Genomic DNA, 17,925 nt, shown 5'->3' on the forward strand with positions numbered 1-17,925 from the left:
GAGTAGTAATCTTTAGAATCCTTAAATATGTGTAAACCTTACAATTCTATTATACAAGCATGTGATTATAGCCTTCACCTTTATTCAGTGCAAATTACAGTAATTATGGTATGGGTAATTTTAGATTTTAACGTTTATGTTCTTGTCACTGGTAACAGCCAGGAAGTACAAACACAGGAAGCATATTTTGTCATATACACTTTTCCAGCTCACATTCCTAATTATGTTATGTTCAGAGAACTGTGGAAGCCTGTAGCTTTATATGCATGGTGCTTCCATGTCAGCCTCGGTTTGCTGTTAGCTACAGAGGTAATGTGAGTAGATCCCTAAGTGCTTAATCTGGCCTTTCTTTTTGCAGCTCGAAACTTTTCTGCTGCTTTTAAAAGAACTTTTAGCACTTTGCTCAGTGCATCAATCTATAAATGCATACGAACAGGAGAATCTTTTCCTGTAATAAACTGCAGAAAATATCCCTGCTAACTGCATCATCATGTAGTCTGTGCAAGTCTGATTATGGGGGAGTGTATTTATTCCATGTGGCATCTCTGAATTTATACTTGCTAACCAGGACAAGAGCATCTGTGGCATAGCAAAACCACTGGTTTGTTTCCAGCATGGTATGCAGTTATTCAATTTCTAGTGTGAAAATGATTTCAATGTCTGAATATCTGAATGCGAACGTCTTGAGAGCCTTGTGAAAACCTGGCTTTGGGATTAATTTGTGACTGTTGTTGTTGTGTGTGCTAGGATTGTGCAGCAACGTTTTCTTGGGTTGGTAGATGCAATTTTGCAGACATACAGTTTCTGCTTCTCTCTCCCCCTTCTCTTTCCCTCTTCCTATGGTTTGGTCAATGATGAGACCTACTTTTATGTCCCTCCTCAGCAACTAATGGAACCTTTGAGTATCCAACAATTCTGTAGGAAAATACCATTGGTTTTAGAGATCTCCAGATAGATAAATTCAGTATGAGACAGTTAACCTACAGGCAGAAATAGAAAGCCAGGTCTTACTGATTGTGCCATAGCAAATCTATAAGATTAACAGTGCATAAATTAAAAATAGAAGCCCTTGAAAGGGATAAGTTCTTCGCTTCATAATTCACAAAGCATTTGACAGCATAATTGCTTTGATTATTTTATAATCTTATTTTCAAAGTTCTGCTCAATTATCTAGTGAATTTGCATGATATCAAAATACTCTTTTTTTTTTTTTCTTTTAATCAGTAAAATAGATGGAGAACAGCTGTCTGTGAGAGAGGAATGCCTCTGAGAGGAAGAGTTCTCAGACAATTTAACGTGGGTGTTGTTTGCTCACTGAGATTCAGGCGTTTCTTAGCTGCTCCTGAGTATCCGTAGGCATTGGGAATGCCTTAGGCTGCAACCCTGTCTTTGTTTTTCCTTCATGCTTAGCGAAAGGCAGAAAGGAGGACTGGAGTTTTTGCTGCTCCTTTCTTTTTCTTCTTTTTTTTTTAATTAAATAATTGCCTTGCTTTAGAAGACTTTTAAGACTTGTGCTCTGTTAATCATTAGCTGTTATTGACAGTCTCACTATCTTCTAATAATTTTGTGAAGAACAACAAGTATTTAGATGTTTATTTTGATTTTGATGTATTGAGGAAATGACTTATTGCCTAACTGGGATTGAGATACAGGTGACTTAATAAAATATAAAAATGGAGGTGCCATTTGTATGACTTAATTGGTGGAAGTGCTGAAGTATTCTGAAGGACTGAAAAGCTCTTGAAAAACCATTTTCCCCTCTGTATTTGACAACAGATGTTGCATGTCCCAGTATAAACATGGCTTGCAGTTTATCCAGGAACTCTTTAAGAGTTGAAGTAGAGGTGTATTTTATTATGTTTATAATACTTATTGTATTATGTAATATTTATTATATTACTTTATGAAGGATTGAGTTGTCATTTATACTTATGGTATGTAAAGATTACAGTGAAGCACGGTTTCTTACTTCCATGGACCCCATTTGCCTTTCCTACAGAGAGAGAAGGGCCTTCATGCAGCCCTTGAGAGCATCTACTGCAAGTCCTCTGGCCTGACCTTCCTTCTGGGGTATCCTACACACCTGCTGGGGAGCAGCAGGGTCAGGGCTGATGACCAGGAAGGGCATCCTAGGAGCTGGGGGTGGCTGCAGCATGGGTAGCAGGGACCTCAGTGGTGGGGCACAGCCCAGTGTACCTGAGACAGGGTCAGTGATCTCCCAGCAAGGTGAGCAAACAGACCAAGTCCAGGGCCCTGCCAGGGTGGATCAATGACTAATGAAATATCAGGGTGATGATGTGTTGTGAATATTCCCTAGCTTTTGATATATGATGCTTTCACTAGGAAGCTTAAAGGGTGAATTTCTCCTTTTTAAAATGAAACAAAAAACCTACAAAGCTACGGAACACAACGTGAATATAATAACGATGCTAACCATTAAGAGGCACTTTTTACCTAAGGGTCTGTTATAAATATTTGTTTATCTTGTTCTGGTAATGAGGTTTCAGACTTGCTGTGGTGAAAATAATGTTCTGTTTCTTAATTAAAAATGACTTGGCTTTAGAAGCGAGGAAGAAAACAAATTTCTAGAACCGGTGCAGGCGATAATGCACGTTGTTTCTAAATGAGCCACCTTTGGTTGTGTGTTCACAATGGGCTCTTCCTTTAAGGGTCTTGGAACAACTTTTTGACTGTTGTAAAGTTAGTAAATAATAATAATAAAAAATCAGATCTTTTTACCATCTGTGTCTGCAGCACAGAGCATGCAGAAGGCTCCATCTTACAAGAATATTTTCTATGCCATTAAAGAGCCCAAAGCAAGAAAACCCAAGCAGTAAAATTTATTAGACATCTCTGCATGACAAAAATCAATAAAATACAATCTCTTGTGGTTTAATATGAAAATATACCTAAAGAAGCCGTGGCTCAAGAAAAATACTGAGCTGCCGATACAAATTGAAAATGTCAAGGAGGAGAAAACTGAATGTAGAGGATGCAGTGTGGTTTACTGTAGGGCATATTTCAGAACCAGCCAGAAATATTAGTGTGGAGGAGAAGCTATGGAAACTCCTTTAAAAGACAAAATGTATGATGGCATGTCCATGATACAAGTGCCAGTGAAATGGAAAAGCACACCTTTCCTTGGGTGCAGCGCTTAGGGAACCACTGCTAAAACATTCAATTAATTTATAATTATTTGTAAATGATTATGAAGCCGTGAATGATGAAAACAACCAAAGCTGAGGTTCAGGCCAGTTTTTTTTGTTTGTTTGTTTCTGAATGGAATCCATTATTTTCTATCACACTTAGTTCTAACTACTGGGTGCTAATGATATTTTATTGACTGCGTGGTTGTTCAGTGCTGCTGGCAATGCAGCACTGAGGTTGTTCGAATGCACGCTCTGTATTCTCTGTGAAATACTTTAAATTTATTTCAGACTTCATCTGCACACCCCATGTCCTGCTCTGATGTGTTTTTTGGAAAAAAAAAAAAAATGGTAGCAATTTAGCAGTATTTTAAATAATTAAATTACTCACTGCATTTTAAATTCTAACTCCTTTTTTTTTAACTATTTTTGAATCAGAGTCCATAGCGATGCCCTTAAGATTAGCCCAGCTTTTAACTATTTTCAAAATTGTTAAAGTAATTGCAAACTGCTGTATTTCAAGGCTTCTTTTTCATTTTTGGAGCAGCACAATTTTCATTCTGATTGTGCTTGAGGGCTCTCATGTGCTGCAGCTCATTGTAAGAATGCAAAAAAATGGAAAAAAAATCCCTCTGGTCATAAATCTTGCCCCCATTCCCTTGGGTTACTGAAGCTCATGTAGGTGGAGCTGCCTCATCAGTACTGCCTCAATGATGTGGTGCCTTTTGGGGGCAGAATTGTTACATTCTCCTAGAAGTCAGCTTACAGGCAGTAATTGGGTATCACCAAATGCACACAAAAGTTAAACATATCCCTGTTTTCCAGCCCCCACAAGTAATGGTGTTGACTTCGGTTTCATGACATTTAGTCAAGTGTGTTGTTGAGCTTTTGCATATGTGGAATATAGAAAGGTTTTGCTTTCTAAGCGTGTATTTTCGGGTGCATGATGAATAAATTGTTTTTCAGTTGGAAACAGACATTCTCACCCAGTTCCATGACATGAGGATCTTGGGAGGGTAATGGTTGTGAAACTGATGGCAGCAGTGGTCTTTTTGTTTCCCCAAAGCTGCTTTTTCAAAGTGCTTTGCCAAACAAATTCCTGAAAACGTATCTGTTAGGTTGATTGCAGTTAGTAATGTTAGTTTGTCATTTTAAGCTGTACCTAGTGACAGCATTGATAGTGGGGAAAATCCTTAATTTGTGTGAGGCTTGCAGCTAGTTTTTAATTCTGTGATAAAGAAGCTAGTTTTATAGTATTTGTAAGACTAGACATAAGTGAAAATGTATGTATAATCTATGTGGCTATAAACCACTCTTACTGTTGGAGGGGCAGCCAGTAGTTTCTTTTAAACTTCCCATTTGCCTACTTAGATGACTCCTTCTGTGTTTTCTATCATTTTAAATGACACAGAAGACTAGCTAACTTCTCCTTGTAATCAGTCCTGTTTGTTGTGAGAGTTGCTGCTTTATACCTATAACAAATCAAACTTAGAGGCATACTACGTATTTGTTTGCAGATATATTTCTCTGTGACAGCTGTTCTTTAAGACCCTGAGATCTGCCATTAATTTTGAGTAGTCAGGAATGCATCCATCTAGTCAGCAGTAGAAATTATTGCTGCTCTTTGATGAGTTTTCATTATTAGCATTTCTCAAAGGCAAGGGCAACTGAAATTTATGGCATCAGCTGGTCACACGAGACGGGGATGTTTCATAAATGCTGCCAGATGTCACCGAGATGAGCTTGTATGCACCAAAGGAATCATTTCAGGAAGAGCTGTTAAAGCTGCTTCAGCAACTTCTCCTACCTGGACTGTTTCTGTTGCACGAGCCAAATAGCACTGGGACTTCTCTGTGTGCAGCCCAAGTGTCCAAAGAACCAAATGCAACAGCAGCAGGAACGTGGTGCAGGGTGGGCAAGGCTGCACGTGGGTGCTGCAGAGATGGTGTCTGCCGTGCCAGGGCACTCCTGTAATCTCCTAGAAATCCCAATGGGAAGATAATGAATCAAATCCCAAATTATTTTTGAAAGGTAAGTAAACCCTATATAGTGCAGTATAAAATTCCTTTTTTTTCTTCTTTTGGAGAAGTGAGACTTGTGCTGCGGGCTCATGAAGACTGATCGATGCTCTGAGCTTGGAAGACGTGACCTTGCAAACCCAGCAGTTGTTGCCATTTCTTTAAAAAAGTAAAACAGGCACTGTGACTTGAAACAACACATATAAATGTTTAGTTTGCAAGATCAGAGACAAAAAAAAAGTTGAGTATGTGTTTTAAACTTGCCCACGGACTCTCTAGGTCAGTGTGTACCGTTGTGTTAGAGCATGGTCTGCCACATGGCAACAGTAAACTACCCCAGAAGGTTTCTGTCTGGGAGCAAGGAGCAGATGAAATAGGTGCAAAACCAAGGTTGCAAGAGCGTGTTGCATTTTTTGTATGTTTAACTTTATAATCTAAGAGATATTTTCCTATTTTACCTAAGAAGCATCTTTAATTATTTCTAATTTGACTTGGACTGGTTTACATGTGAGTTAACTGCATCCTTTGGGTTGGTATGTTCTGTCTCTGCACCTTCTTATTCTGCCTTCCTACAGCCTGTGTAGAGAACTTAATGTGTTTTCCTTGGCGTCTGGGCCAATTTTTGTCCCCCTTTCATTGGTTAATAATTCTCTGCGATGCAGGTAGCAGTTTGTATTTACAAAGATGCCCTGGCTGTATTGCTTTCCAGTTTTCTTACAAGATTAAAATTTGAGAAAACTGCAGAGTTTTATAGAACTGTGAAAGGTTTGCATGAACTTTGATATATATGCTATCAGTCATTTTTATAGTTTTATAGGTGCTTTGTATTTAAATGCTATCGTACTGCTTATAATGAACAAAACGAAGAAGTAATTTGTCAAATATTATATTCTGTATCATTTATGGCTCAATTTTGGTGTGTTATTATTCTGACTAGTCTAAAAATTGCTTTAAGGAAAGTAAAAGCAGCCCTGTAATTCCAGGTAACTTCATTGGCCGCACTTAATTTGATTTTCTCAATAGCAGGTGGCAGACTAAATGGAGTTAAAATAATGAAATAAATAGTGGCCTCCACATCTCAGCCGAGTTCCAAAAAAGCATATTGAATTTAGGTCTACCTGCTTTGTTTAAAGCAGGAATTTGGATATGCAAACTCTTTTAATAGTTTTGATAATTACAGATGATTGTTTGATAGGGAGGCAGGTATGATTTAAAAACAGTGAACCCCAGTCAGCAAAATGCAAAAGAAGGAACTTCTGGGGTCCAGCCCTGCTTGGCAATTTTGCATTGTCAGATGGAGATTGCAGGGAGGTTCACAGGGACTTGAATTTTTTTTGTGTGTGTACTTATTTCTGTTCAATGACAGATGAAGCTGAAATGCTCTTTGGAGATGACTGTCTTTGAGGATAGTGACTGGAAAGGATGCCAGGAAGATCTTAGAACTTCAAAGAGTGCAAATTGCCAAGAAGGTTACCCAGAATTAGAGATGCCAGAGTTGTGGGAGCTTGTACATCCTGTGAAGACACTCATATGAATGTGGAGGAGATGGCAGTATTGCAGGGGAGTGATGTAGAGGAGCTACTCACTTTATTGGTGATGTTCCAGAGAAATAAGTAGGAAAAAGGCAAGGAATTGTAGCCCTTTTGAGCACAGCAGGGAAAGTCAGATGTGGGATTGCTTTTCAGCAAGTTAACTCTAGCAGGGCTTCCTGTATGCCTGGGCTTCAATGAGGCATTTTCTGAAGAGAAAAGGTAGACCTGGGTCTCCAGGAGGCCAGGCAAAAAGCAAGTGATGGAAGCAACATGGAAACTAGGAGTCTTGCTGTAGCCAGCCAGAAATACAATGCTGGATAAGCCAGCTCTGTGGGCAAGTAAATCTTTGGCACAGAGCAGAAGGGATGTAGAGCAGAGAGAAGGCAGTGCTCTCATGCATGTGGGCAAAACAGCTTTCTCTTTGTGACAAGGATGTGCTGTAAAAGGGTGGGAAGCTGTGTTGGAGCATAAATCATATTTGGGAAAGACAGGAAAATAGGATCTCCAGTGTGCTGCTCTGCAACACAGCCCGTCAGGAGGGAGTTATTTCAGGGTGAATTTCCTCAAGGGAGGAGGGAGGAATTCATTCCTTTGTGCATGGTTGAGAGGGATCCAGACACTGCAGGCTGTAGCAGCAAGGGTAGGTGAGAACAGAAAGCTGGAAGCCTGCAGCTCCAACAGATCTGCTGAGAGACAGCAGGGATGAGCCTAGAGCAGCTCCTTGTGTCTCAGAAACACTGCAAGGACCTGGGGAGCACAGAGCTGGTGAAGAACTAACTGTGTTTGGCTGGTGCTGGGGACCTCCTGTGGGGCCTCCTCTGCAGGGACCTCTGGGTAGAAAGACAGTGCTGTAAAAGCTTTTCCCCATTCTGTTCCCTGATCACTTGAGGGTTTTTTGGTGTAGGAGATCCGTTACACTTGATTTGTTTGAGCTTCTGTTGCCGTTTAAAAGATACTCAGTCTTCCCTGGGGAGTTTGATGTGTCAGAATGCTGACTTGGAGCAGCCTCAGAGCTGTGGCTGACCTGTAGTTGCTCTGATATCCTTCTCTGAGGTGTTCACAACTCTCATCCCTTCTAGTGGAGAGCAGAGAGCAAGCTTTGGGAACAGAAAATTGGATGTAGCAAATGAACACAGGAGTAAGAGAAAGAATGAGGAAAGGCACAGAGAAAAAGATACCAATAAAATAGAGATGTGCTCAAAGAGGAGAAAGACACACTGAGAGAGACCTAAAAAGAAGAGAGAAAATGAGAAATGGAAAAGAAAAACAAATAACAAACTGAATATCCAGAAAATAATCCCATGGGTACACCCATATAGAAAGTAATCCGTTCATTAAACGTTAGCTCTCCCTTTGCTTAAGGCTCTCTTATGAAATTGTATAGAATAGGTGGTTTACTTCAGACAGAATTACTATACAAATAAGGAAGATATACTTAAAAACAAAAACAGACATCAACTTTATTGTCAAATCTCTAAATATTTAGCCCAAGCTCCTGGTCAGGACTGCAATTTCTTCGGATTGTGGAAATCTTGGTACATCTTGAGAAGTTGAGGCTGAAGTTACTTTGTTTAAACTTCAAAAAGTGAAACTAGGACAGTTTTTTCTTTCATTACTTGCTGCAAAATCAAGTCAGGTGCAGCCACCACACCGGCTGCAAACCCATGCCACATTCTCCTCTTTGATTTTTCTCATCTATGACAGAGAATTCTGGTACAAAGGATCAAAAGTCAGACATGTCCTTTGAAAAATGAGAAAATTCAGAGTTGTGAAAGTAACATGAGAGTTAAAGAAGACTGACTTTTTAATTTAATAGTTAGCATTTCCCTAATTTTCTTTTTTCCCCTTTTCCCCCCCATTTAAATATATCAAAACACTGAAGTACAAAGAGAATTTGGGATGAAAGATTAAAGATGACTCAGCCTCCATCAATGTCTGCCCTGTTTTTCTTCTTAAAAAAAATCTTTTACCATATTGTAGGCACTAAAACATAGATTTTAGCCACCAGAAATAATGAGATATTTCAAATCCTGTAGATTTTTGCTTGATGTAGGAAAATGGCACTTTTTTTTTTTTAATGTTTAGGCAGCATAACACTTTGAACAATTTCACGCTTCAGAAGTGACAAGCCTACATGGCTGCATTATGTGGTGTTTTACCTTGGACCACTCCATACTGAAATATCATCTGCAAGGTACTTTGCAAGACTTATATTAACATGTTATGTTCCACTGCAAAAACCCGAAACCGAATTGTATCCGGCAGGTCCCTAGAAAACTTCCATTAGTTTGAGTGAAGTGTCCCAACTGGATATAGAAATTAGAGGATACCCTCCAAATGAGACTTGTATCCCAAAAAACACAAAATGAGGGTGCTCCCTGTCCCAGGCAAAATCTATCAAGGTATCGGGGCCCTCGGGTTATGCTCTTGGTTTCCAAAACACCAGTCCCCAGATTTGCATCTCTTTCTGTGGCTCAGTAGTTGAAGGCAATGAAGATGCATGGTTTTGCTAAAAGGGTGTGCTTTTGTGTAAGTTTTGCCAGAATTGGGTGAATCTGAAGGTCAAGGAGCTGTAAGATAAAGAAAGGGCTCTTGCTGTTCTACCAGCTGCTCTTTCCAGTATTAAACGCCTGCCGATAAGCTAGCTAAAAGCAATCTTGTGATTGGAACTGGATAGAAATACAGGAATCCTATAAGCTGTTTACAGTTTGCTAGGATAATACATGGTTGGTCTGGAGCCCCTTTCACTAGAGGATTGGATCATATTAATCTCACACATATTCTATCGTGGCAGGTAGGTAGGTATCATTAGTTAGAGATGAGGCTGCTGAAACACAGGCAAGTAATGTACCCCAAGTAATATGAGACCAGAAATAAAACACGGCCCTTATTTATTACGAAGAAATTAGGGAATAAATTGCAAATGACTGTTTGCCTCTCCCTGAGCCTGCTACTGCCTAGCAACGATTGCTAGATAGGATAAACATCATTAACTGTAAGAAGTTCAGTGTCTAAAAAGACATTAGGAGTGCTGATAGTCAGTCTTGAGATGACTCTGTGCTATTTTAAAGGATTATCTTTTTCTGTATTTGGGGTCTAAGGGCAGTCCCAGTCTTGCCCATGGTATATGTACCAATGCACGTGCACACTACTTTCTATATGATGGATTTTGCTTTATCATGGTGCTATAGTTAAGTACGGTAGGAAAATGATTCTGCAGCCAAAATAAAAATTAGAAATCTTGTACACTGCATGCAGGAGCTTCTCAGGAAATCATTCTAGCTCACTGTTCCTGTCAAGCTGGGGAATATGCCTGTTAATTTCCCATGACAGAAAACACATCACCTCATCAGCAGCCCTAGAAAATGACAAAATGTCCAAACCAGAAAGAAGCCCTACTGCCAAACACTTTCATTTCCACTGCTGTAGGAGGAGGGGGACTGGAAGAGGAGGAGGGGCATGCTGTAGAAATTTCAGGAAAGCAGAATAATGTACCTTGCTACCTGTAGTGTCCCCCTGTTATGCTTTATATTACTGCAAACCCTTCATCTCTCAGTCAAGATGTGACCCTTCCAGAGTACCTTTGAGCCAGAGGGTACACAGTCATTTAATTCTGAAAGAATAATTTATACTCCTGAATCTGGTGAGTGTGAAATTCTTTTTTTAATGTTTGAGCTGAGGCAAACAGCTCTGTGCAAAATCTACACCTGCAAATATCTTACGTATTTAAGTGATAAGAACAAACGTGGCTCAGTGACATACTGCAGTGTGTGTATTAACCCATAGCAATGGTAATTTCATCTGAAGCTGCTGTGCTGGTCCTTAAAGTCTTTGTAACACTACTAACTGTAATACTACTGCATTTTTTAGGGAATTATGGAATTATATACAGGAATTATGACAAGATGATAACATTTTTATAATCACTTCTCTTATTTCTGGAACTCATGAAGGAAAGTGTTTTTCCTCCACGATGAAATACTACATTTGTAAGTTAGTTGCAGAAAGAAATGGTGTGTATGTATTTATGTATGTATTTACCTCAGGTAAATATATTAATATTGTATTTTTATATAAATATCCTACAATGGATCAGTTTCCTCCAGCAATAAAATTACAGTCGCATAAAGGACTAAATAATTCATGTTGCCGCATAAATAGTTTTGGTTCTCATGTTGCAAAGGTAATTTTCAGGCTGTGAACTGGGTGGGAATTGGTGTTATGGTATCTTTTTAAGCATTTGGACAGCCTGAAACTCGAGCCTGCAGAGTTTTGGATGTCTCCTTTTTGTTTTGATGTGTATTCGACTGCAGTCTGACAGTGCTTCTGCTGTAATGGCAAACAAGGAAAATTAAGTTAGCAGTGTATTGTAGATAACATGTTTGCTTTTGTATCTCATGGGATATTTGAGATGAAGTGGAGTAGGAGATACGGGAATAGTTTAGGGCTTCCAAGGTTGCTGAAATGATGATGAAGCCCACAGATGGAGGTTTTACTGCCGTGTGGCTGGGAGGTCATCTGTCGTGCGACAGAAACACTTTCCATTTCGTTTGTGATGGACAAACAATGCAGGATGCTCTCCTGTTTTGTTGTGATGGACACCTGCCAAATGTTTGGCTGAGAGGAGCCAGAGGACCCTTGAGAAAGTGGCAAAGCAGGGACACAGTTATTCCAGAAGACCCAAGGCTATTCACCTTCTGCATCCAGCCCCGTACAAGTGGTGACTGCTATGGATAGTTTTTTTGCAGCGTATCCTCTGTGGAGTGCAAGGTCTTTCCAGGTACACAGATAGGTGTGCTCTGTAAACACGTGTATTGCAAACACAAGAAATGTGCATATGTGTACCTAATATGTTTGGCACAGTGGCATTCTGGTCTGGATGTAGGTTTTTGTTAAATAGCTTTCTCCGAGCCTGAAATATTCAGGTCCAGATGTTGATCAGCAGTGAAGTTATGATTTTCTTTTAGGTCCACATTGTAAGCTGCAATGCTTCAGAGCAAGGTTGGCTGAGATGCTTCTTTGCGTATTAAATTAATGACTGCAATAATGAACTTCAGTTGTTTTGGTTTCAGAGATTTGTGGATCCCAAAGACGTGGGAATTGTGGAATATTAAAAGTATGAGATCAGCTACTTTGGTTAGAATGAGTTTATCAAGGTTTGCTGTTATTAGAAAATGCAAGTGAGTGTTTTTCTCCTAAGATGTATTCAAAAAGCTAACAGCTTTTGAAAACACCTTGGAGATCATTGCTCGTCCCAAAGTTTTGTTGAATGAGTCTCTCAAAATCTGTTAAAATCAAACTTCATTAATCATTCTTCGTTTAAGATGTGATACTTTGCTTTGACTACATAGGGTTTGTCTAAGGAAGTGCTAATAGTAATGTTTCTCATTTGGGCAAATCTGCCTCTACTTAACTGACTCTATTTTAAAATTCTATAAATAAACATTTATTAGGAAATAAATTGACAAACAGTCTCTCTAGGGCCAGGAGGGGATGCTGGTGGAAGCTGTTTTATCTTACCTGTTTCTAGCAGTTACACGATTCAGTACAATTTAATAATTAATTTAATTTCTGCAGGGGGGGGGTTGGGAAGCCCTTGAAAACATTAGCACTTACATTTCTGTGTAGGTTAAGGTGAGAGTAATGCAGGGAAAATAAGTCCCAAGGACATAATTACAGGGTTCTATTTGACCATATGCTGCTTGTCCTGGCAACATGAAGAAGCGGGCACACATGGTTGGAGAAACCTGAGGAATATAATTGGGTCCAGTCGACAAATCTGATGTGAAACAGCCATCTCTTCTGCCTCCTCAGATGCTCCACGTCAGTTGATGCTGCTCATGTGAAGAGACTTTGTTAAAATTATCCATGTCAAAGTTCAACCAGAGAGTAGGGATAAATTATGTGCATTGCAGAATTCCTCTGCATTTTAAGAATAGCTACACTCAATGTTAATAATGAGGTTCCTCATTTAATTCAGTGTACTACAGCTCCCAGTAACTGGATAAATTCTCTGCAGCCACATATATGCCGGAGATGATGCATCTTGTTTATTATTCCAGAATTATCCTATAGCCCGGGGAATTCATGCACCAGGCGTTTTTTACCCTTGGGTTCTGCCTGCAAAACAACTCTAGTGATAGTGATGTGAGGTTGCATATTTCTATCTGCAGTGAGAGCTAGAAAGCAATTGTATTGAACTGCCTTAAAATGCAAACACAAACTGGAGAGGACTTGTGCATCATTCCCATGGTTTGGCAGACTAACTTTATTGGTGCTTGTTACCACCTCTTGAGTTGTGAGTGTGTTTTCCCATAATAGCTGTCTGGAATTTGTTGAAGTGTTATGTTTGCTGATGTACAAGAAAGGAATACGCTTCTCTCGCTGTGTCCTTTACTAGAGTGGCTTGCTGCAGTTCCTACAGGATGAAAAAGAAATGAAAAAACAGAGCTTCAAATAGCTTTGTATTGAACTCCTAGAAGGACAGATCTGAACAGCCATTTTTACGTGTTCTGTTCCTTCTTTGTTTCCATTTTTAATGTAGTAAAAAGAATTTTGCATGTTTATGTGGACTCTCTTCAGAAATTAAAGTTATCACCTTCCCTTATGGACATACATTTGCATGCCTTCAAACTCAGTTGAGTTGTGGCTCTGGAGGTGTTTCTTGTCATCATTATGGCTGCCATTTCCATGCTCTTTCTCTCCTGCTGTTGTGAAGATGACTGTGGTACTTTAAGGCTAGATGGAGATACCTCAGGTCCTGCTCAGGAATCAGCTGGCAATCTAGTATTACTGTTTTCCAGAGCATAACGTCATGATGACATTTTAGGTGCAAGAATGTTACGTTTATGATCTAAGAGAGAAGAGGAACAGGTTAAATGACAATATGGTTGGAGAGCACAGTTTTTAAGAGACTGAGTGCAGTCTTACAAAAGCAGCATTCCTGAAGAGATCTTTCTGACTTCTTAGTAGATGTTGTAACATTAGATCCAATTTGCTGTAGCAAAAAAAAAATGGTTATAAATGTGACATCTAATTCCTAAATTTGCTTCCCGTCTCTCTTGTGTGACCAAATACGTCGTTATTTTAGCAGTGCTGTGGACCAGATCATAATGTCAGTAGAAATGCTTAATGGGATATTTGCTAACAGCATGTACTGTAGCTCATGACTATTTGGCTTTTTCCTCTTTCCTGACGCCTTGTAGTTTAAAGAGAATTTTCTCATTTTAGCTTGTCATTTATAATGCCCATTCATCCTTTAATATCTTCCAGGTCGCTACTTTAGAATTCCCTCCGAAGAAGCTCTTTGGAAACAAGGATGAACGAGTGATTGCAGAGCGGCGGAGTCACTTAGAGGTAATGGCATCTTTCTCAGGGCCTTTTGAAGTGTATTTAGGTGGAGCACTGTCTGCTTGACCAACAGAAACTGTTCCCGTATGATCACACTTAAATAGCCTACCTGTAAGTACGGAGTTACTTGCTGCTTCATGTAACACAGGAGATGGCAGCAGCAGATTGCAAAGCAATGAAGCACACCTTTAAAAAATCCTAGTCTGGAAAAAAAAAAAAAAGGATATCTCTTTAGAGGTGTGTTTATTTAGGGGGGAAAGGTTGGAGATGAGGTAAGTGTTCTCTGTAGACAGATGGTCTCTATGCAAGACGAGATTAAAAAAAAAAACAACTTGCTACTTGAAATGCAGTTTGTTATCTGAAGATTTACTATTTTATCGTAGTTACTATAACCAAATAGCTCATGACAGAAGGAAAGCAATATATAGGCATCTCTGAGCTTTATTTTGTAACCCAGTTTGGAGCGTATTTTTCTTTGAATTCATTTGAAAGCTTAATTTTATGGAGGACAAGATTGACAGAGGGTGGGGTTTGGTTTTTATTGGTTTGTTCAGCAGTGCTGTGCGGACGGCACAGTCTTGACTCCTGTAAAAGTTCAGGTCTTTATATTTCTATACTCCCTTCCAGTACTTGGAGGGAGCGTTTAAAACAGGAGGGAGAACAACTGTTTACATGGGTTGATAGTGATAGGACAAGGGGAGATGGTTTTCAACTGAGATGGGAGGTTTAGGTTGGATAGGAGGAGGAAGTTTTCCACCCAGAGGGTGGAGAGGCACTGGAACAGGTTGCCCAAGGAGGCTGTGGATGCCCCATCCCTGCAGGCATTCAAGGCCAGGCTGGATGTGGCTCTGGGCAGCCTGGGCTGCTGGTTGGTGACCCTGCACACAGCAGGGGGTTGGAACTGGACCAGCACTGTGGTCCTTTGCAACCCAGGCCATTCTATGATCCTGTGATTCTGATGTACACTTTGTTGCAGCCTGAGAGCAGGTGATGGAGTCTGGGGAAAGAAGAGGAGGAAACAAAGACTAAAGCATACAGTCTACAACTATTTTGTATCCACATGAGGATTAGGGTTAGGGTTAGGTGATCAAGTTATAAATTAATCATGCAAGTCATAAAGAATTACTTTCTTTGTAGAGCAGAAATAGTATTAAGTAGAGCTTTAGAAAATTTAATATAAAAGTACATTGCTTCCAACTGGAATCTTTTCTTGCATGTCTTGATTTTTTTTCCCCATGTATTTCACCTTCTCTTTGATCCACAAACAAAACATCCCCCCACTGTCTTTTGATGTGAGGTTGTCTTACATATAGCACAAAATGTAATCTTTTTTTTTGTTTCATGTCTTCCATAGAGGGCATAAAGGCATGGCCACATTCCAGTCTAGTACTCAATTTGCATATTTTTGTACCAGTAAGAAATTTAATCCCTTAATCCTTCCGACCTTCTATTGATTTGCTAACCAACTTTACTGTAGTGTTTCTGAATCTTAAAACTCTGTGTATAGTGATGCTTTGATCATAATCATGTAGTAATTGTAGCTCTCAATATGGCTAGTTTTTAGCTTTAAGTTGTATCTATTTTAGCCAAATTATGTCATTAAAACTTTATTACCAATATATTCTGTAAATATTCTAATTCACATGAATATGTTTTGCCATATGCTAGGCAGAAGTGCACTAGGCCATGCCATTCAGTAATCCTGGCAAGTCTTTCTGCATTAGAGAAACATAAGATCTCCAATGATCAAGAGAAAGGTATAGAAAGAAAACAGGGAACCAAGTATTACCATCCTTGCCATGAGGAATTTGATGCCATAAGCTTGTCACCAGTTCATGAAGATGGCAAAAATGCCTTAAGTTTGGATCTCTGTTCCTAGCATTTAATTTTATCCCCTGTGCTTTTTTGCAGTGCTCTGCTCTGGCTTTGCACTTTAGACCAAATGCTGATGAGCTTCAGATAATGTAGCTGCAGCTTCCTTGGCAAAGCAGTGGAATAAACCACCTACATTGCCGTTGTTTCCGTAGTCATATAAGTCTTTGCAGACTCAAAGCACATCTTGAATTATACTGGGAAACTATTTGGCAGACAAAGAGTGTGTGATAATGCACCATGGCACAGGCAACTGCTTCTATTTAAAATGCTTGCTTTTACTTTCTCACGATGAACCATAAGCATATGTAAGAGGGCTAACCTGAAAGCAGAAAGTGGATGGATTGCCTCTGTAAGGGAGTTTGGCTTTTGAACGGGGCATGTTTCTCATGTGGGAGTTCAGTCAAATAGAAGGTGGAGAAGTCAGACCTTGGTAACGAGCAGAGAGATGGCTGGTGTTTATTCACTTGGCTTTCATACCTCATGGCATAGCCTGATTTGCTGAAAAACCTCTTGCAAGCCTCACAGGTGATGTTATTCCAGTAATAATATCATTTGAAACCTTATTTGATTGTTTCACATGGTTAGGCAAGAGCTAATGAGTTAATACAGCATTTTTACATGAAAGCTCAACTTCTAGGCCAACAAAAATGTATATTCTTATCCAAAGTCCAAGCTGATTTGTTTCAACTGATAGTATCTGACAGCCTGACAAATATCAGTCTGTTCTGAACAAATATTCCGTGTTGTAAGGTCATTAGCAGAGCTGTCATCCCTGTGGTGGATAACGAAGGAATAACTCTTCTCTTTCAGCTTTTACATTAGATATTTATATGTTTTGAAAAGGCTTTGTGTTGTTTTTCCTGGACTTCTTGGATTAATTTTGGAGTGGAACAGTAGAGCTCTGGCTAGCCCAGGGCACTCTTGAGCAGCATCTGTGAGGAGAAGCAGTTTCTCATTTAATTCACATTTTTTTTCCAAGTATGCGCACAAAAGAAAATTCAAAATCCAGTGCACACCTGTGTAAAAGATAAAACAACTGAAGCTCTCGTTTCAGTCAAACACCTTTCTAAAGTACTTGCTGGAATTAGCAGTGGGTTACTGAAATGGCCTCATAGGCTCTTTTCTTTATGTCAAAGCTAAATTGCAACTCGATCTGATCTGGGAAATTAGGCAGACTGGGAGTTCTTGTAGGAGCAAAACTACTCCTCAACTTCAGAATTAGCTAAATGTACAGCAGAGAGCTGCTTCTATTGCATATATCTCAGCATCTGTTTTAATTGCCTCCCTGTGGCTGCAGTCTGGGAAATTTTTCCTTGTGCCTAATTACAAAACCATTTGGCCAAAATATCCTTTGTGGGACCCATAGCTGTTTAGGAAGAGTTTGTTTATTTCCTACACTGCACCTTTCAGGTTCTAGCCACAACAGGAGCAGAAGTACTGAAAATAGCAGGAGGGCTTTTGTGGCTGTGTTCAGTGCAGCTGAAATGCTGGCGAGGATCTTTTGGGAGGGCTGTTTTGTTTTTAAGATTGCCATGTAGTATTACCTTGTTTCACCTTCAGTTAAGAAGCAGGCATATTATTTTAGGGGATTTTATTTGGAGCAAAAGACTCCAGGGAGCCCCCAAATTATGAGGATTTTGATTTAAAATCACAATGAATTCAGTTTATCTTAAACATTGGGTTCTTTATTTCTCTCTCTTCTTTTTTTTTTTCGTATCTAGTGCAAGTGCTTAATAACCAAAAGCTTCACAATACAGTGTAGGAAAGAAAGTGCACGTTAGGTGTGATCTTTTACTATGAGATGAACCTGGAGAGAAGTCTTTGATATACAAGATACGTATTTGCAGGGTACACTTATACTGTGGTGCTTGTTGGTACAAAGTGATCGTTTGACCAATGTCATACATTTCCATGGAGGTTTTGAAAAATAACCTGCAAATTGGCACAGGGGTCTCACCTATACATCATGAGAATAAGCACCTAACTTGTGTTTAAAATTACCTG

At 39.5% G+C, this 17,925-nt stretch overlaps 1 protein-coding gene across 2 annotated transcripts in view; it reads left to right on the plus strand.

The window, feature by feature from the left end:
* The window catches only part of KIF16B (kinesin family member 16B), a 133,880-nt gene that overhangs the window by 102,577 nt on the left and 13,378 nt on the right, over positions 1-17,925 (plus strand). For both annotated transcript variants that reach the window (XR_006168172.1, XM_042814757.1), the window contains exon 25: positions 13,969-14,052. Coding sequence is in view for 1 of the 2 variants with exons in the window: in XM_042814757.1 (XP_042670691.1) it covers positions 13,969-14,052 (84 nt within the window). In the remaining variant the exon portion in view is untranslated. The remainder of the gene's footprint in view (positions 1-13,968; positions 14,053-17,925) is intronic.

This window comes from Centrocercus urophasianus, unplaced genomic scaffold, assembly GCF_019232065.1.
Source record: "Centrocercus urophasianus isolate 14NV4802_14NV808 unplaced genomic scaffold, USGS_Curo_1.0 seq_10, whole genome shotgun sequence".
Taxonomy (NCBI): Eukaryota; Metazoa; Chordata; class Aves; order Galliformes; family Phasianidae; genus Centrocercus; species Centrocercus urophasianus.